Raw genomic sequence first — 21715 nt, 5'->3', positions numbered from 1 at the left:
CTATGTGTTTAATTCCTTTAAAACTAAATTTGTTTATAATTTAGTTTTTTATCTTAAATTTTTTAATTTAATATTTCTAAAAATAAAATTAAGAAAACTAGACTTCTATCTCACATGGGTAAGATGAGGAAATTTGGTAGTGAAAAAAAAGTATTTTTGAAAGAAAAAACTAACAATTCATGATGGTCAAGACCAGTTAAGAGATTATTTGCTTGAGAAATTAATTATTTGATTCAAATAAAATACAAATTATAATTAACTTCGTTTCTTTTTCATGGATTTTTAGTCTTTTAGATAGGTTATTCCATATTTCAATTAGGAATATATTATAATTTAATCTCTATATTTTTTTTTACCTTTTATTTTGTGTACTTTTGGTTTTAATAATCAAAAGTTACTTCCTCCATAAAAGTTGACGATAGTTAATTTTTTTAAAAAAATACATGAATTATCCTTTTTGATTCATTTTGTTTGAAGTGAGTGAGATTATAAATTTTGATTTGAAATGAATAACGTTTTAAGCATAGTTTTGAAACCCGGCTTGGCCTAACTAGTCGATCTAGGACCCGGCCAACCCGAAATAGGAACTAGATCGAGTTGAAGAAAAAACTCGGTGTGACTCGATTGATCGGGTTGACCCGGCAAGATCCGGTCAAAAACCTAGTTGTAACTCGTTGTTTTTTTTTTTTTTTTTACTAAAATGTCATTTTGATTTTAAAAAAAAAATAACCCAAGTAACCCAATAAAAATCTGATAACTCGGTCAAAATTCGGAACCCGAGCCTTGGATCTGGTCGCGTTTGAAAACTATAATTTTAAGATCGTGAAAAAGCAACATAATAATTAAGTGACAAACAAATATGAAAATTATAGGAATTTAATATTAGTTTTTTTTAAATCAAAAGAATTAACTTCCCTAAAAATCCAGTGATTGAATAATAATTTACTATCAAATCAGCATGTTACAAAAATATATAAATAAATAGATATTTTAAGGACTTGCTTTAAATTCAAACACACTGAAAGCAAACCAAGAAATGATTGAAACAAAAACTAGGAATTATCTTTACCTCCTAGTGCAAAATAAGTACCTGTCTTTTTTTATTATTATTATTGTTTCTATTTTAAGTGCATGTTTTAAAATCTTTCCATTAAGCCCTAATTGGTATTGCATTTCAAATAGGGACTAGACAAAATTAGAAAAAAAATGATTTTTATTTAAAATGATTTTTTTATGTTTTTTTTTTTATCATTTTGATGTTGTTGATATCAAAAATAATTTTTTTAAAAAATAATATATATTATTTTGATGTATTTTTAAATAAAAATATTTAAAAAGTAAACATTACTATATTTTCAAAAACCTTCAAAATATTCATGTATTTCCATTGAGCATTTCTACCATAAATTTGATGTTGCGTTGTATATTGCGTAAACCTATCTCTCCCTCAATCCTATTCTACAAGAGTGATAAAAAAAAATTGAATAACAAAAAAATATTTGTTTAGATTAGGTTTGGTTTAAGAACTTTAAAATTATTCAAACTAAACCAGTTCAACTTGAGCTCCTAATTTTTAAATTAGACATGCAAATAATATGAAAGGTCTTTTTTTTATAAAAAAACCCCCTAATTCCTCCTCACCTTCAGTCTTCCCTCTTCTCTCATGCAAGTTGCAACCTCCCTCTCCATCCTTTTCTTTTATCTTTTTTTTTTTTGGGTCTCTCAAAGTCGGTATACCCCATAGTTATTAAACCTGGATTGACTTGGTGGGTCGATCCAGAACCCAATCAACCCGGTGGTTGGACCAGTCTAGATAAGGCAAAAGACTAGGATGAATAAAAACCGATTGACTTGTCAGGTTGACCCGTGACTAAGGCATCTTGGCAAAACCCAATTGAGATCTAGTTTTTTCTTCTAACCAGAGACCCCTTTTTATAATATATTTTTAGTTGGTTATTAACCATTTTCAAAGTTTACTATATAAATACTAGAAGAATATTTTATTTTTTCAATGTGAGGTTTGAAGTCCTTTAGTATATATACTTTATGTTCACAAGAAAAAAATTTATGTTTTTTCAATGTGGAATAAAAAAAACCTTTGTGATTTAAATACTTTAACTGGTGGGGACACCAGGCCAACACCACAGATTACATGAGTATATGGACGGAGACGACGTAGGATGGCCCAGCTTGTCACGCTTTGTTTGGGAGACTAAGCCTATTTGGGCCTATTTCATTGTTATTTTATTTATTTAGCCCATTTGAGCCTGCTCATTGTTATTTTATTATTTTGATTTGATGGGCCGAGCCCAATAGCAGGATGTTTTAGGGTTTTTGATGATTAATGAAAATATTGCAACTTTTGCAAATCTCCAATCCCCTTTCTTCTATTCTTTAGCTCCTTTCTTTCTCTAAAACTTCTTTCCTTTCTTACTTTAATTCTTATTATTTATTGTTTCGCATCAAATTTGGTATTAGAGCATGACTTTTAATTGTTTTTCCAATTAAACGATCTATGTGTTTATGTTTAACCCTAGATTAATTTGGAAAAAAAAGAACAAAAAAAGAAAAAAAAGAAAAGGGGAAAAACGTATTGTTCTGATTAAAAAAAAAACTGTTCATCGACACTGTTCATCATCGATCCTCAGTAGCGGCGTCCCACAATCAGCAGCGCCTCAGGCAATCATAGCGGCAGACACCACCGAGAAGACTTGCGCATCAGTCCCACAGAACGATCGGCCATTCTACATCAACGCCGATCACAGCCAACGATCACTAGTCCACGTCGATTTACTTCCTTCAACAACTCGCAGCGCCGCAGCTACAACAGCTCTTTGTCTTCGGTTCCAAATTAGTGTTACAGACCATCAATGCCATCAGCACCCCCCAATAACAGCACTAGTCGCACTAGCCGCAACGCCACCGTCCACAGTGCCCTCACTGTTCATCAGCGACAATGGATCAACAAGCCCTGTCCAGCAGCGACACCACAAATACTGCCACTGTTTCCCTTGCACCGCCAGACCCAAGCAAAATCACGAAGCCCCGCTTCATGCGCCATCAACGACAGCAGCGGCAACAGGTCACAAAAGCCAGGGAAGCAAGAAAACAGAAGCTGGTAAATAATTAACACAGACACATCATCGCCATGTCAGAGCATTAGTGGCATCTTCCACGTCAGTTGTTCTTGCCACGTCGTCTGCCACGACATCAGTTCTTGCCACATCAGTGTGCCCCCCATATCATCTGCCTCATCAGCATATCCTGCCATGTCAGCTGCCACGTAATCCTTCACTACCACATCATACGGTCAGAATTTTTACCCATTGAAAATCATTATTCTAGTATGTTTTTACACTTGTTAACCAATATTTAGCATTAATATTATTCTTTGTGCTAGCCCATAGCTAAATTACATATCCCACTTTTAAATTGAATTGCCTTAATTTTGAGTCATTGAAGATCTGATCCTCTTAGTTAATTGTGGAGATTGGTTAAATTAGTGGGAAAATTGAAACATTGTGTTTGGATTACTTGTGTGCATTTAGAGGACTTACATTGCTTGCATACGCATTTTCTTAGTTTAATCTATCATTACTTAGTTTCCAAGATAATAAAAAAAAAATTATTATTTTCTTTCTTTATTTATTTATTTTTATTATTATTAGCTATAATTTTATTTTGCGTTTTACTTGCAAGTGTTATTTTGTGATCTTAGTCTCAAGATTAGTTTTGCATGCATTTACATAGTGGTCGTCTAGTACACAATCTAAAAGTCATAGCTACCATGGACCCAAACTCTAGTAATGTTCTTAGAGATATTCAAGAACAATTACAACTTATGCGAACGGAAATGAGCAACATGTCCAATCAAATGAACAATCTTTCTAGAAGGATGGAGTCCATAAAAACTTTGCAAATAAGACAATCTAGTGAGAGAGAGCATTCAAATGACAACCATAAAAATCCTCAAAGACCAGTTCCTCGTAGGAACCGCCGCCATAACCAACACCAAGGTCACAATGACTTTGATGACCCTAATGATAATGAGCGTTCTAATGACTACCGCCAAAGACCAATTCATCCTAGGAACCATCAATACAACCGCAATCAGGGCCATCACGAATATGATAACCCTGACGAGCAAGTCATGAGGCATATCAAGGTAGAAGCCCCAACTTTTAAGGGTCAACTTGACTTGTGAATTTTTGATAGATAGATCCGTGATATGGATCAATTCTTTGGCTGATATAATCTATCTGAGAATAAAAAGGTAAGATTTGCAAAGATGAAACTTAGTGGAACCGCTCAGCTCTATTGGGAAAGTATAGAAAAGTCTTTGATTAGGAGAGGTCAACCCCTTATTACTGACTGGGTTGAAATGAAGACTAAGTTAGAAGAAAAGTACTTGCCTCGTTCTTATAGAGGAAATCTTTTAGACCAGTGGAATAACTTGAGACAAGGAGGCAAGTCTGCCAATGAATATGTGGTATAATTTAACGAGTATAGGATGAGGTGTGCAGTTAGGGAGGATAAAGTGGTGACCCTAAGTAGATTTCGAAAAGGCTTAAACGATGAAGTTAGAAGAGAGGTTGTGCTTAGGGGTGTTTCCACCCTTAATAAAGCTTATACCCTAGTACAAAATTATGACTTGATCATAAAAAGCCAGTGGACAAGACGTCAGGACACTCATAATACCCCTTTTAGATCTCAACCTGGTAGTAATAATTCCATATTAGGTGGCCCACCCCCATAAACCCAATCCTTTGATTTCTCAGATACTTGGAGAAGACAAGGGTAATGGTATTTTTCATGAAGCACTTAGAACTTCAAGAATTCAGTGTTTTAAGTGTCAGGGTTTTAGTCATATTTCCTCTAGCTGCCCTAATAAGGCTTTGTTCATCAATGGGGCAAGAGGATATAGGTGAAAAAGATAATTGTGATGATAAGGTATATGAACCCAATCCCGATGATTTTCAAGATCTAAATGATGAAGATGATGAGTCTAACTTACTAGGATGTGTTAGGTCTATATAAACTCAAATCAAGACAACCAGGTTAGGTGTGGTTAGATGTGTTTTAACACAACCTAAAGGAACTGAGGATTGGAGAAGGACTGCTATTTTTTACACTTACATTAAATGTGGAAATAAAGGGTGTAAGATCATCATAGACAGTGGTAGTTGTATCAATGCAGTTTCATCGGGTAGTGTATCTCGCTGAGGCTTAAAGTCTATTCCACACCCTAAACCTTATAGTGTGTCTTGGGTTAATGATACATCTATAGCAGTCAAAGAGAGATGTCTTTTTCCCATTAAGATTTTTGACTATCATGATGAAATTTGGTGTGATGTCATTCCCATAGATGTAGGGCATGTCATTTTAGGTAGGCCTTGGTTATATGATTTGAACGTTACAATCTTTGGACGATCAAATTCTTGTTCATTCACTTTTCATGGTAAAAAAATCCAACTTATTGGATTACCTCCAAGGCCTAATGATAATAGTCCGAAGAAGAATAAAGTGAAATAAGGGGGGCTTAACATAATAAGTCCTAGGGAGTTTGATAAGGAGATTTATGAGGAGTTTGTTGTGTTTGCTGTAGTAGCTAAGAAGGTTGTAGAAGACTTTTTAGAAGAGCCACCTGAAGAGGTAAGAGAGGTGTTGAAAGAATTTCTAGATGTTTTCGCTTCTGAACTACTTAATGCTTTGCCCCCTATGCGTGATGTTCAACACGCCATAGATTTTATCCCTGGGGCCATATTACCAAACTTGCCTCACTATAGGATGAACCTGAGTGAACATGCTAAATTGCAAAGGCAAGTATATGAGTTGTTACAAAAGGGATTTATACGAGAGAGTTTGAGCCCTTGTGCAGTACATGCACTGTTAACACCTAAGAAAGATGGGTCATGGAGAATGTGTGTCGACAGTCGAGCCATCAATAGGATTACAATCAAGTATCGTTTTCCAATTCCTCGATTGGATGACATGCTAGATATGATGGCAGGAGCCCAAATCTTTTCAAGATTGACTTGAATAACGGGTATCATCAGATTAGGATCCATCCTGGAGATGAGTGGAAAACAACATTTAAGACTAAGGATGATTTATATGAATGGCTAGTCATGCCTTTTGGCTTTTCCAATGGACCAAGCACTTTTAGGAGAGTAATGACACAAGTGCTTCAGCCATTTATGGGAAAGTTATTGGTGGTATACTTTGATGATATTCTTATTTATAGCAAAACCAAGGAAGAACATTTCAATCATCTTATTCAAGTTTGTACCACCCTAAGAAAGGCAAGTTTAATTGCAAATGTCAAAAAGTGCTCCTTCTTTACAAATCAAGTGGTGTTTTTAGGGTTTATAATGTCATGGAAAAGAGTCTCTGTTAACCACTAAAAAATCCAAGCGATAGTAGATTGGCCTGAACCTAAGACTATTCATGAGGTTCGTAGTTTTCATGGGCTTACGACTTTCTATCGTCGTTTTATTAAGGGATTTAGCACCATCATGTCACCTATTACAGATTGTTTGAAACAAGGTGAGTTTAAGTGGAGTAAAGGAGCTAATAGGGCATTTGAGGAGGTTAAGAAGAAAATGACAGAGGCTCCAGTAATGCGGCTACCTGATTTTACTAAAGTGTTTGAAGTTGAATGTGATGCTTCAGGAGTCGGTATAGGTGGAGTACTTAGTCAGGAACGTCACCCTGTAGCCTACTTTAGTGAGAAACTTAATGAGGCAAAACAAAAGTATTCAACTTATGATAAAGAGTTTTATGCGATGGTTCAGGCCTTGCGCTATTGGCGCCATTACTTGTTACCACAAGAGTTTGTTCTTTACTCCGATCATGAGGCCCTCCGCTATCTTAACTCCCAAAAGAAGCTTAATCATAGGCATGGTCATTGGGTTGAATATTTGCAAGCATACTCATTTGTTTTGAAACATAAATCTGGAATAGAGAATACGGCTGCAGATGCTTTGAGTCATTGAGTAACGTTGTTATCTATAATGAGTATTGAAGTCACAGGATTTGAAAGGCTTAAAAAGGAGTATGAATCTTGCTCAGAATTTGGAGAAATATATTTGACATTGAAGGATGAGAGTCACCGTGTTATAAATGGTTATTATCACCTCCAAGATGGATACTTATTTCGGGATAATAAGCTTTGTATCCCGAAAATATCCGTGCGTGATTTTTTGATATGGGAGATTCATACTGGAGGTCTCTCAGGACATTTTGGAGGAATAAAACCATCTAAAAAGTGGAACGCCAATTTTTTTGGTCTAGTTTGAAAAGAGATGTTGCCAAATTGGTAGGTCAATGTCGAACTTGCCAACTAGCTAAGCATAGAAAACAAAATACTGGTTTTTACACCCCATTGCCCGTTCCTACTTGCCCTTGGCAAGATGTAAGTATGAATTTTGTGCTTGGGCTTCCACGTACTACAAAGAAACGTGATTCTATTTTTGTGGTTGTTGACCGCTTTTTTTAAGATGGCTAATTTTATTCCTTGTACTAAGACCACAGATGCTTCTAGAGTTGCAAAACTCTATTTTGACGAGATTGTCAAGTTGTATGGCCTTTCCCAAACCATAGTTTCAGATAGGGATGTTAGATTTACAAGTTATTTCTGGAAAACCCTTTGGCATATGGTGGGAACCAAATTAAAGTTTTCTACTGCTTACCACCCATAAATTGATGGTCAAACTGAGGTGGTTAACAGGAGTTTGGGCAACCTTTTAAGGTGTCTAGTGAGTGATCATAATCGAAATTGGGATCTGATTCTTCCTACAGCCTAGTTTGCCTATAATAGCTCTATCAATAGGTCAATATGCATAACTCCCTTTAAAGTTGTACATGGTTACAAACCTACGAAACCTTTAGATCTTCTTCCCATGTCCCTTCATGCTAGAGTGTCTAAGTCAGCCGAATCTTTTGCACGTAGAATTCAGGATTTGCATATTGAGATCACTAAACAAATTCAAGCAAGTAATGCGCAATATAAACTTCAAGTTGATTTACATAGACGACATAATGAGTTTAATGTTGGGGACTATGTTATGATACAGATTAGACCTGAACGGTTTCCTTCAGAAGCTAATCGAAAATTGCATGCACGTAGTGCTGGGCCTTTCAAAGTGCTACAACGGGTTGGTCTAAATGCTTATGTTCTTGATTTACCACATGATTTTAGCATTAGCTCTACATTTAACAATGTGGATCTAGTTGCATACCACAAACCACTTCCTATTCCAAATGACCCATTTGAGATACCACTTAACTCCCCTCCTGATGATCCTATTGAACCCTTTATCCCTTTCACCTTGACATCAGCATAAAAGGATAATATTGATGTTATTTTGGATGAACAAGTTGTTTTTAACAGGAATGGTGAGGTTCAACGGTTTCTAGTTCGCTGGTTGGGTCGACCTAACTCAGACTGCACTAAGATTACTGAAGATACTTTGCAGCAGCTTGACCTAGATTTTTGGGAATACTATCAAAGTCGGCCAGTGCTACACTCGACGGAGTCGAGTTTCTCTAACCATGGGAGAGTTGGTGGGGACAACAGGTCCACACCACAAATTACACGAGTATATGAACGGAGACGACGAAGGATGGCCTAGCCTGTCACACTTTGGTTGAGAGACTAAGCCCATTTGGGCCTATTTCATTGTTATTTTATTTATTTAGCCTATTTGGGCCTGCTCATTGTTATTTTATTATTTTGATTTGATGGGCCGAGCCCAATAGTAGGATGTTTTAGGGTTTTTTTATGATTAATGAAAATATTGCAACTTTTGCAAATCTTCAATCCTCTTTCTTCTCTTCTTTAGCTTCTTTCTTTTCTTGCTTTAATTCTTATTATTTATTGTTCCACATCATTAACTTAAAAGAATAATATACTAACATAATATCTTTTCAATATGAGATAAAAAAATCTTTCGAAATAATCTTTTAAACTTCATTATTTATAACATGTATAGCATATATTTACATAGATTGTTTCTTAATTTTTTCATATTGAAATATTAAAACTTCAAATAGTTTTTTTAAAAAAAAAATTCGGGTTGATTCGGGTTGATTCAGGTCAACCCATGTAACCCAAAAACTAGCTTTTTAGCTAGGTCAACCCTCGAATCGGGTCTATTAACTATGGTGCACCCTCTCTCTTCTTTTGAAGTTTCTTAACCTTGAATTCTTGATTTTTTTTTTTGTCCAAAAATTACATGCAATATTAAATATGTTGTGATTAAAGTTCTTAAATTAGAGAAAACTCAAATTATTTTGACATGTTTGCATTTAAGAGCTAATTAATGTAAAATTGTGATTTGGTATAATTTCAACTTGATTTCTTATCATCCATTTGGTGTGCAAATAGATTTAACCTTTTGTTTTTGTTCAATTTTAACATCTATTCATCCATTTTCTAAAGTTTTGCAAATAATTGATCTAGATAGTAGGTAAAAATAAATAAGGTCTTGGATATTATAAGTAAATTCAAAAATTAATTTTAGATTCGAACAATGGACAATTACTACATTTTTAATCACTATATAAAATAGAATAACAAAATTCATAACTTGATTTTTGTTTCCATTATGTGCATAATACTTTTGTGTCAGGATTCTCTTCACCACCAACTTGATTTTGAGTATTGAAACTCATATTTTATCAACAATAATTATGAAATAGAAATATCATAACTTGTAAATTTGAATTTGTTGGATTGCACTACTATCAAATAATAAATTTTATTGAATTAGTATTTGTTGGATTATATTATTGTCAAATCATAACTATTATTGAATTAGAATTTGTAATTTCCCCTTTTCTATAGTGTTATGTTGTTGCTTAACTCAAATATTTTCAGATATGAGAAATTGGTAAGTTAACAAGAAATATATATATTTTTCACTCATTCCTTCACATGTTTACATTTCTCTCATGTTTCACTTAAGGATCCATGACAATTCATAAGATACTTTACAACAAGACAAAAACACAATATTAGAGTTAATTAACGATATGAAAAACTAAAATTAATACAAAAATTATCTTTAAGCTACAGAAATAATCTAACCGAAGCTAGAAACAAATAGGAAAAACTAAAACTACTTAAACTTAGTTGAACCGAACCAAATGAACCATTTTTTACCCAAACTGATATATATATCCCGATGCAACAACAAAAATTTTATGAACAATAGGTTTTTCTTTATCAAGAAACCCTAATTATTGCAAACCATATTGCTAGATGCGAAGAAAATTGATGATGAAAACAAAGACTCAAATTCTAGAAAGAACTGAAACAAAAACAGGAAAATAATAGGAATATAATGTAATTTCAAAGCCTAGCTCTTGATCTAGCGGTCAAAAAAGCCTCTAACAAATTTAAAATACAACCCAGAAAGCCAAAACCCAAGTTTGATAAAACCCTAGGTCGGTTTCTCCCTTTCCTTTCTCTTTAAAAAATGTTTCACTTCCATGTTCGCTGATTTATTCTGCTCCACGTATACCCTCACTTGGAAATATTAAGTCCACGCTTCAGTAACTTATACTTGCCCTTTTTCTGGCAGCAGATCTTATAAGGAGGTGCCTGACAACTTAGTCAAAGGGGAAAATAACTTTGTCGACTTAGGCCATTTCACTCATGTACATTACACACATGCTAATCATCGACAACTTTGTTTATATCAGCATTTACCATTTTAGTCTTGCTTACTGTGATTTTTAAAGAGATGTCTTCAAGCTGCTGCTTTTCTTTTCTTACGTTGTTTGCCTTGAGTTGGTTCCTCTATGTCTAAGAGCTTCACATGCCGTATTATGCCTACAGTTTTTTTTATTTGAGAAAACCCCATTTCTAAAAAGCGTACTTTGTGGGTTTAAGTGAGCGAGTAAAATCTCGGTTATCCTGCTCTTACAAGAAATACAAGTCCTGGCTCGAACTCGAGTCCTATCATGCAGATCTCAAGCTTTTTGCGGTCACGCCACGCTCCTTGGAGACATATTATGCCTACAGTGCTAGCTGCTTTTGTCGCTTTCCATTTCCAGTTCTTCCGCTTTCTGTTTGACCATGCTGCCCGCAAAGATAATTTTGTTCTATGGCTATGAATACAAATGCATGAAACTAAACAAGTTATGGTTGATGGTTTTGCCTCAATTCCATAATGTTTTTGTTTCCAGTGGTCTTTACTCCATCTGCTGCTGTTATTTGGTTTTCTATTACTGCATAACACTCCTGTGATTTTGGCAAAGATGAGTTCCTGTTTCGCACACTTTGACTAAACTTTTAGAATTGCAAAGATATGTAGATGAAAAAATCACTGATAAATCATTTTTTTTACTCCCCATATAAGCCTACTTCTGTTCTTGCCATTCTTATACATCGTGTCTCCTCAAAGGCCTGTAATTTGAACCTAGATAGGAGGATGTCTGCAATGCTTTTTACCCAACCCTCACAAAACAGTTTTGCCAAAGCTCGGATTTTTTCAAGCTATAATTCTGATGAAAAGCTTAGGAAACCAGGTAGTATCAAATAATCATTTCAACCCAATAATTTAAGCTGTTATGTAAGATTTGATCGAAGATATAATTTATATTATTCTTTACACACCCCCTCAAGTGAAAGCTCTTTAAGCTTGAAACTTGCATAGACCCACATTACCTCGTGCTTAATTTTTATCAAATAAATAGGGATGGTGAGATTCGAACTCGTGACTGCTTGGTCATTAAGGCTCTGATATCATGTCAAAGAACCAACTCAATCTAATAGCTTAAGCTGTTAGATAAGATTCCAAAATATAATTTATATTATTCTATAACACCTCTTCAAGTGAAAGCTCTTCAAGCTTGAAACTTGCACAAGCCCACATTATCTTGTGCTTATTTTTTATTAAATAAATGGGGATGGTGAGATTCAAACTCGTGATCGCTTGGTCATCAAGAGTCTGATATCATATTAAAAAATCATTTCAATCTAATGATTTAAGCTATTAGATAATATTTTAATATATAATTTATATTATTCTCTAACAGGTATTACATATATGCTATCAATTTCCTCGCAGACTTACTGAACTCTTATCACCAAATCAGTGTTGTTCTTGCAATACGATGGAATCCCTGGAAAGAAAATTGTTGTGCCAATCCATTCCTCCGCTTGTGTTACTTTTCTATAGAATCACACCACTCCATTGCAAGGTGACCAACTCTCGACCTTTCAATCCATATACACTTTTGCGATGGAACCACCAATAATGTTTATTTTTATTTAAATGAAAAAATTAATTCTAAACAAAATTTATGAAACATAACTAGATTCATGGCTTGTGCTGCCAATCTAAATCTATTTTCAACTTTCTAGTTTAATTCTTGGTTATTGTTAGATTATTTTTTTTTTTTGTGTTTATTGGTACAAATAATTTTTTCTGTCATGAAAAATAATCATGCATTCATGTTTTTATGTTAAATTTTTTTTTATTCAACCCGCAAAAACCACTTGCATCTAAAATACTATCATGTCAAGCAAGAATATATAATTTTTTTATTTTTATAGTAAGAGTTTATTTGAGAATATAATAGAAAGTTTTTTTAAAAATATGTTAAAATAATATTTTTTTATTTTTTTAAAATTATTTTTAATATAAAAATAATATAACCAATTTAAACATATAAAAAATAACTTTAAACAAAAATATTTCAAAATTTATCCGATCCCCTGTTGAGAATGCAATGTGAAACGGGCATGGAGGAGTGAGATTAATAAGTTGCACGAGAAACAACATCCAATGAAGAAAAGAAATGGATAAAAAAAGGGTACTATTTATTTTTTTTTAGAAGTTATTAATTTGAATTTTAATAATTTTAAAATAATTAAAAATTTATATTGTTATTAATTTTAAAATTTATAAAATTAATCTAGTACATCTAATCTGCTCCGGATATTCATCTTAATATAATAATAATAATAATAATAATAATAAATGGACAAAAGAGACAGCCGTCTAATCCATAGTTTTGAAACCCAACCCGGTCATTGACCCAGTCAACCCTCTGGGTCACGGGTCAGGTGGGTTGACCCGGGTTAACCCGGGTCAACCCAAAAAAATCTATATATATAAAAAAAAAACAACTAACCCTCTATAAGTTCGCGTTCAAAAACTCATTCAAGAAAACAAAACAGTTGAAAGGAGTTAGAATACATACCTTCCAGAATGCTTCAAAAATTCGTGGAGGATTGTAAAGAAATGCCACGGCTAGCCTCTCAGGGTAGTGGTTTTGCAGTATATTAACAGTATCACGAGCTGATTTTATGGGTGGAGTGTTGTTTATGGACAACCCAGTGAAATCTATCAACCACGCCATTTGTTCTTGACTCTCTGGTAGGTTAAGGATAGCATTCTCTATGAGATATGTCAGATGCCGCATCTGATTGTCTATTGACTTTGTATTCTGCAGCAGTTGCTATGGTGTTAGTTTCCGATTTGGAAATACAAGGAATTGCAGTATGAATCATCCAGATCCCCCATCCAAGGGAGAATAAAAAGAAAAAAGAATAGCCCATGATACCTGCATTCCTGGCCTTAAAATAAGAACTGTCCTTCCTTGTCGGTCATGAAAATTGGCTCTGTATATTTTTCCAGTCTCACCTTCAACAGCAACTTCATTCTGACAATAAAACCAACGATCAGAAGCGCGGGTAATTTCAATGGTTCAGCTCTAGTTCCAATGGTATCTGGGGTAAACACACAGAGCCAGTAGGGTGCCATGATTTTTATGAAGATTAACATGAATTAAGCCAACTTACCCAGCAAATCTCTTCAGGTTTATATGTCGATCTCCATTTAATCGTTTCTTCCAGCATTTTCTTTGCTTTGTCTACATTCCAGTTCCTAGCATCCAGATATCTTCTAAAGCATGCGTCGGTGCAAAATTGTAAACTGTGTCCAGAGACACCGTGTGATTCCAGACCATCCACCATGTGACAGGGAAAGTAAAAAAAAAAGTGGCCGGGTCTCACCCGGGTTTGGCCGGGTCAACCGGGTCCCGGGTCGACCGGGTTTGACCGGGCCAATTCCCAAGCGGGTTTTGGCCTCCACCCGGACCGGTTCCATGCCCGGGTCGGCCGGGTCCCGGGTCGACCCGCCGGGCCGGTCCGGGTTTAAAAACTATGAGCATGGATTACTTCCACAAAGTACACAAACAAAAAGCATCTACTGTAGCCAAATAAAAAGTCAGCCTCTTGGCTCTTGATGTTTGGTGTATCATCCCCTTCTTAAACTCAAATTGTCAGCAAATTCTGATGGCTCTTCAAATTCTCTCCCAACTCCCAACCTGCCATGATAATAATATCTGACTTAAAAGGTCAAGATATATAGACATCCATCAAATCTTTAAAATACTAGAAATAGAGTTTGGAGTGATGGCTAGGACTGAGAATAGAAATGCTTTATTGGAAACGACGAGAGAATACTATGAGAATTGCCCAGGTTGTGAGATTGATCGTCTCAATGAAGAGCAAAGAGGTGTCCCTTACAGAAACTTGTCCTATATTTGGATCGTCTCTCTCTGCACAGGTGCATCCATCCATGCACCTTCTTTCATTTCTTTGTAACATGTTTATTGTTTTACTCTTTCTTGTTTACTTATTCAGTTTTTCATATCCACCTTCACTCTGCTCCATGTTGCTCTTAAATCAGTTGTTTTCTTCCCATTTCTGGACTCAGTTTAGTCGTTTTAATCTTTAATCAACATGGGTTTTGCTTTGTGTTTATTGGTGCTTAACAATTTAGTATTAGATCACTTGGCTTGTGGTATGAGGGCAGATGGCAGATGGAACATGGCATGCATTCAATGAAATAATCAGGAAAAGCAAAAAAAAAAAAAAGTCTTGGGAACAACATGAACTCTCAAAGAATCATGATGTTGCCTCTCAGGGTTTCATCTTTTGAAGAGTTGAACCTGAACTAGTACAACTGTACAAGTATATGATCATACCTTTCTGATTATTTCTTAATTCAAATTGGCAAATTTAATCAATTTTCTATTCCTGATAATAAAATTTTCAAGAGATAGTGGTTGCTTTTTGCTTTTGTAGTTGATTGCCATTAGGACTTGACTGGTTTCGCTTTTCCTGTTACTGTTTCTGCAGTGTACTCAATTCTTTATCATGCAGTTTAAGATTGATGATATTGACCTGTGAAGTTAACAGGGATTAATTTCTTCTGTCGATGTCTATTATGGATTTTTAAGCGATCCCTATTCTTAAAAATCTTTATTCCAAATCTCTGTTCTTGTTATTTTTTAAGGTAATCTCTTGGGGTTGCCAGGCCAAATATTTGTCAATTAACCTCTATAACACTGCTATCTTTTTTTGTCAGCTCTGCCAATATCTTCACTGTTCCCATTCATTTACTTCATGGTATGTAACATATCAGTTAAAATTCATGCTTATGTCTCTTATGTAACGTCTGAATTGATCTTCATGGTGTACAGAATTAGCCTTTTCAAAATATAATTCTCACTCACCTTTTCAAACAAATTCATGTCATGATAAGGGACCTTTTGCTGTGGCCTCCTAAAGCTTCAAGGCATTTTCATTATCTGCAGTTTTTTGCTTCCTTTTTTTTTTTTTGGGTTTTTGGCAGATAAGGGACTTTCATATTGCTGAGAGAGAGGAGGATATTGGTTTCTATGCAGGATTTGTGGGTAATGTTTGCTGCTATTTCATGCCTTAACTATACTTTTTTGTACAGCTAGTGTTTATTATGAGAGTGCTGGCTAAAAATTGTTTGGTCTCCCCTACTCGTCTTTCCTCTAGGATCTTCATTTATGATTGGAAGAGCATTAACATCATTCTTTTGGGGGTGGTTAGCTGATCGATATGGTCGGAAACCTATTATATTGATAGGGACCGCTTCAGTGTAAGCAGTTTTAAAACTTCACCATTCAGAGTTCTCTCATTGAAGAAACTACTCTTGTGCATTTTCAAATCTTATTCATCTGAAACTGTTGTGTTTGTGTTGATAATAATTTTTGTCTCAGGGTTGTGCTCAATGCTCTGTTTGGCCTCAGTACAAGCTTCTGGATGGCAGTTTCTATTAGATTTCTTCTTGGATGTTTCAATAGTCTACTTGGCACAATTAGGGTATTCGCATTGCAAATGCTGAACTCTTGCACATACATTCAGACACATAAAACATATTTCTTAGAAACATGTATCTCAAAGTTTTTGTGATTTATGACAGTTTTAATTATACTGTTTCTGTGCTCTGTAACGTTTACTTATTGGCGCTCTAGGCATATGCTTCCGAAGTCTGTAGAGAAGAGTATCGATCTATGGCTCTATCAGTTGTAAGACAATTTCTTTGGCAGTATTTTATGGTTGTGGATGCATCATTTAAAGTAAACATTCTAAACTGGACTACCAATTTCAGGTCAGTACATCGCGAGGCATAGGAATGATTATTGGCCCTGCTATTGGAGGTTTTCTTGCTCAGGTGTGGACATTTTGGGTGAAAATATATTGAATAATTGAATGGTTTTCAGTGGCAGGATCCTGGGTACATTTTATAGTTTTATCATACACACATTCAAAAGAATTTTAAAATGGTGCCTGCTAAAGTTATTGTTGTGTTTGAAAATTTCTGTGATTGTGTATTGTACCAGTTGCATATTTGTTTCACTGCAATGATTCTTAGATTGATAGAGAAATAGGGCTTAAGTAATTCTTCTCAAATTATTTGCAGTGCCTCTAAATTAACTACAGGCAGTGGTAACGTTCTATCTTCAGTTCACAAGTACTGGAAAATCATCAAACATGAAATATTAGAACTCTTCTTGGTTGATAATATTCTCTATACCCACTCTATGAGCTCAACTTAGCTCATTTGAAGGTGTAAGATATACTGGAAGGCTACTTAATGAGTGGATAATGAACTTCTCTCCGCTATTAATTGAGACATCAATAACACTTACTCTGTAAAGTCTCTCAATGTTTTGAGCTCTCTTAAATCTTAATGATGCAGTGCCAGTGACATGATGCAGATGCTGCTTCTTCAAAAACATTTAGATACAGTCGTATCATTTGGTGTGTCTAAGTTGTGTTATCAAATGCTTCAGCATATGTTTGATTTATCATAAGTTAAGTGCATTAATTTATCAAGGACCATGTCCTGTTTGTTACTTCCCAAAATCACAAATTCTTTTTTCTGTATGCTTCTTGTTAGATGTTAGAAGTTTGTTTCCTGAATTTCTATTTTTTTTTTTTCATTCCTAAAAAAAGTTAGAAATCATGTTTCCGGGAACCATTCATTTTTCTTCCTTGTGTCCTTCTTCCTTCTTTCTTCTTTCTTTTAAGATTCTTTAAGGTTCCTTGCTTATTTTGTGGGGATGTATTGATGGTATCAGCCTGCGGAAAATTTTCCAAATCTATTTGCTGAGAGCTCAATTTTTGGGAGGTAATCAACATTTGTTATTCAGTTACTGTTTTCTTTTTTTTTATTCCATGAAGATTCTATTCTTTGTTGCTAAGTTAATTTTTAGTTCTGACGTATGCATGCATATTGCAGGTTTCCCTACTTCTTACCCTGCCTTGTAATATCAGTTTATGCTGTGGGAGTTCTGGTAGCTTGTTGGTGGCTTCCTGTAAGTTTCAATAGGCACCTGACCATTATCTTTCATCATTGGACTGATATTTAGTGCTTTCGAGCTCTATCGAGTAGCAGCCCTTGACATCATTTGGAATAGTCTTGTTTGATTGAAATAAAAGAAAGAAAACGAATACAGGACCAAGGTTTTCATCCACACTGTCATCATTACAAACGAATACTCTAATCTTCCTAGACATATCCACTGTTCTTCACTTATGCCAAAAAGCCTGTTCTGCAATGTGTAGTATCTTTATGACAAAAACAACAAGATGATGCTGTATTTGTTGATGTTATCTGCTCAATCTAGATGGTTGTTTATGTTTTTAAAATAATCTCTTACATTCAATCTCTGATTATATATATATATATATATATATATATATATATATAATTATATATATATATATCTTCTCTGCAGTGCATTATATTTCTGGCTGTTTTACAACCTTGGTACAAGCATTATGTCCACATGGATGTTGATAGCAGCAGTGTAGTTTCTTGGTATAGTACCTAACAGAATATATGTGAATGCAGGAGACATTGCACACGCATGACAAAAAGGTAAACAAAAGATGCGATTCATGTGATGTGTTGGAAGCTTCTGCAGAGGAATCTGATGAAAAGGATTGTGTTTCAGTCAAGGGAAGAAAAACATCCCAGAAAGCAAATCTGTTGAGGAATTGGCCCTTAATGTCTGTCATCGTTGTGTATTGTGTTTTCTCTCTTCAAGAGATAGCTTATGTTGAGGTAAGTTGGTTTCCTTTCAGTTTAACTTTGCATTATTATATTGAAAATTTGGATGAATGCACATGTTGTTAGTTCTTTGAACCTTTTTAGCCCTGACATCACTGGGAAGTCTGATAGGGCTTTGAAGCTCTGGTTTAAAGTACTTATTGTCCCTCCATATGCTTGGGTGTCTTCATCATAGCTTAACAAAGCATGTTAACTTTCACATGTCTCTATCATAGATTGACAAAGCATATCACCCTTGCATTTTGAACCATATTTACTATTACATCATTGAAAAAACCAGAAAGGGTTTGAAGCACTAGTTTAAAGTTTTGCCATCAAAACTATGTCTTCATCCTTTATGGCTCCTCGTGGATTAAGAGATGAAAAGTATCGTCTACAATGGAGAGACATAGGAGTTTACCATCTAGACACCATTAAACAGGCTCCTAAAACACTTCTCTGGCTTTTATGGTTCTTTTGATTTATGCATAGAAAACCTAGGAATCAACATCTTTTTTCCAAAATATGTTATTTGTGTATAGTATCATTATACAAGTGGTTTAACTTGACATTTCGATTTTGCCTACAGATATTCTCACTTTGGGCAGTTAGTGACAAAAAGTATGGAGGGCTGAGCTTTTCGTCACAAGATGTTGGTGAAGTTTTAGCAATTTCTGGTGAGCACGCTCATGTATATCATTTATGGTTGTCTTATCACCATGTGCTGCTACATCTCAAGCTCGTAATGGCAATAAATAATAAGATTTTGTAGATTAGCCTGCTGTCATAGCTAGTAGCATTATTCTCATAGCTGTTAGTCTTAGTGTGATGCAAAATTATAGAGCTCCTAGAAATTTATGAGTTAAGCTAATGGTAATGGACACTCCTTAAGGGTAGCTTAGAACCATAGAACAAAGACGGAACAGATACTTTAATTGATCACATTTTTACAGCTTGCTGCTATACTGCATAGGCTTCTTATGTCAAAGGGGGTCTTTGAAGACATTTGCTGATATTTTTTCTTGTGTGTTTAGGGTTTGGTCTCTTACTGTTCCAGCTTCTATTGTATCCACCAATCGAGAGAGTACTTGGACCTCTTCCGGTGACACGCCTTTCAGCGGTAAACCTTCATTTGCCTGTTTTGTTTTGGTAATTCTATTTAATCCCTTTAATGTAGAATTAATTGATGATTTTCTTTTTCAGGCTGTATCAATACCACTGCTAGCAAGTTATCCTTATATAACTATGCTCTCAGGAATAACCCTGCATTTAGTAATAAATATTGCATCCATCTTACGGAATACTCTATCTGTAAGTGCCTTTTTCCTGGAAAGTCTTGTGTAATTTTTCGCATTTTCCTAACATTGTCAACTGAATTTTGGTTTCAATAAAATTACAAGCATGGAAAATTTTAGCTATCTCTCTTTCTTGCTTCTCTCCCACAAATAATATTCTTGTTTGTTTTGATTTTACTGTGAAACTGATCTAATTTTACAAGCCAACTTGTTCAATACCGTGCAGGTGACTCTTGTCACTGGATTATTCATATTGCAGAACAACGCAGTGGCAAGTTCCAAGTCTTTTGTTTGGGCCAATGCTTCACTTCCTTTTCTCTGGATTATTCTGTTCTTTTTCTTTTTTTGGATAATTCACTGGCTCATTCTTAAACTCTGGATGTTGTTTCTGTAGCCCCAAAGTCAGAGAGCGGCAGCTAATGGCATTTCCATGACTGCAATGTCTGTTTTCAAAGCATTTGGTCCTGCAGGAGGTGGTGCTCTGTAAGTGTAGTGTTACAGTTAGTTATAGATTTGGGTTTTGCATTTAATAATATGCTTGCATGGCCATTTCCTTGACCTTAAGAATTGCCAGTGTGTACTGGGACAGTTGTGGGTTTGGCTTTCTGAATATCCTGTGGTAATGACATATGTATGCTTTTTTTGTATTAATTCGACAGCTTTTCCTGGGCACAAAAGCGACAAGTTGCTGCCTTTCTCCCAGGTGCTTACATATCTCTGTCATCTTCCACTTCATCGACCATAAAAACCATCCCTTTCTTCTCTGAAATGCTTTGGATAAGCTTTAGCCGTCTGTTGCCTAAAGACCTCTTAACCTCTGGCATGCTACTACCATATCATCAAATCCATGCATGTAACGGGAGCCTTTCTGCACCAAGCTGATAAATCATCAAAACTCAAATCTCCTAGTCTTTTAACCAGCATAGGGAGATATTCATAGTATGTTACTGTAGTGGGTTTTAAGCATCCGATTCAACTCAGAGCTAGGTCCAGAGTAAAACTAAACTCTGCATTTTTAAGCTTTACAATATGAGGGGTGAGGTGCTGTTCATGGGCCTCCTGGTTACATATGATGCCAGTCTTCTATGAACATGTGACTCTCCTTGATCGGTACTACAGTGACATTCACCGATCTGTATGGTGTGAGTAGCTGTTAAAAACAAAACAAAATGGCTGCTGTTTCCTTGAGAGGTGAGCAATTATACTTGGTTTGTTGAAATGCAGGTGATCAACTGGTTTTCTTCGCACTAAACTTGGTCCAGTTCATCGGGTTGCTATTGACTTTCAAGCCATTTCTAGCACAACCCCACGAGTAGAGCACAGTTTGTCGCTGCTGTACCTTCCATGCCTGGTGCGATTTGGGTGAAATATCACAAGATTGATTCACAAGATATCTACTTGCACTCTCTGCAACCATAGCAAGGGATTAATTATTGTTGTTTGATGTAATTTTATTGCAAGGATTGAGCTTGTAACCATGCAAGTCTAAGAGCAGTGGCCTTTCATGTAAGAGTAGAGATATTATCAGGGAATGCTTCAACAGAAAGTAATCCAAGAAGAGCAGGTGAATTTTAGGGATCAGAATTGAGGGAGACGTAGAGAGTGCATTTGTCCAGTTCCTGTTTTAATTCTTGTTTCCATCTTCTGAGTAAACCCTAGAAATATCACCAGCAACGAGCTAGGAGAGTGAACCACAACTGTTGACAGTTTCACACTGTCAATGCTGGTTTCGACATCTGCGAAAGAGTTGAGAAACCAAGTGGTTGCATTTCATCATTTATTATATTAAAATAATATATTTTTTTTATTTTTAAAAATTAGAAAAAAAATTCAATTAAAAAAATGATACAAAAAACAACTCGAGTTATGTCAGGTTAACTCGTTGAACACTATTCTCAAGTCATGATGGTGGAATAACATAATAGAAAGCAAACAAAACAAATCATTAAATTTAATTATCAATTAACTTAATATTAAATGGTGAAATTGAAAATATATTTTTTAAAAAATGTTAATTAAGAAAATGAA

The 21715-nt window shown here is 35.1% G+C and overlaps 2 protein-coding genes across 2 annotated transcripts; one reads left to right on the top strand and one right to left on the bottom strand.

Annotated features, from left to right (window-relative positions):
* Nucleotides 1-13034: 13034 nt before the first annotated feature.
* LOC118053794 (uncharacterized) lies at nt 13035-14047 on the bottom strand. The gene is made up of 3 exons (XM_035065170.2): nt 13817-14047; nt 13579-13677; nt 13035-13461 (listed from the first exon to the last, which is right to left on the bottom strand). The coding sequence occupies exons 1-3, from the start codon at nt 13988-13990 to the stop codon at nt 13150-13152; spliced, it is 585 nt and encodes a 194-aa protein (XP_034921061.2). The 5' UTR covers nt 13991-14047; the 3' UTR covers nt 13035-13149.
* Nucleotides 14048-14211: 164 nt separating this feature from the next.
* On the top strand, nt 14212-21315 carry LOC118053851 (probable peptide/nitrate transporter At3g43790). The gene is made up of 17 exons (XM_035065246.2): nt 14212-14585; nt 15390-15430; nt 15657-15717; nt 15830-15932; nt 16054-16156; nt 16309-16362; nt 16446-16508; nt 17419-17468; nt 17580-17655; nt 18195-18407; nt 18982-19069; nt 19427-19512; nt 19596-19703; nt 19914-19958; nt 20082-20170; nt 20347-20390; nt 20912-21315. Exons 1-17 carry the CDS (start codon nt 14432-14434, stop codon nt 21001-21003), a joined length of 1470 nt encoding a protein of 489 aa, XP_034921137.1. The 5' UTR covers nt 14212-14431; the 3' UTR covers nt 21004-21315.
* The last annotated feature ends 400 nt before the right edge of the window (nt 21316-21715 follow it).

The sequence above is a fragment of the Populus alba genome, chromosome 9, assembly GCF_005239225.2.
Source record: "Populus alba chromosome 9, ASM523922v2, whole genome shotgun sequence".
NCBI lineage: Eukaryota > Viridiplantae > Streptophyta > Magnoliopsida > Malpighiales > Salicaceae > Populus > Populus alba.
The sequence above is the reverse complement of the archived record's forward strand: the minus strand, read 5'-3'. Positions and strand labels throughout refer to the sequence as shown.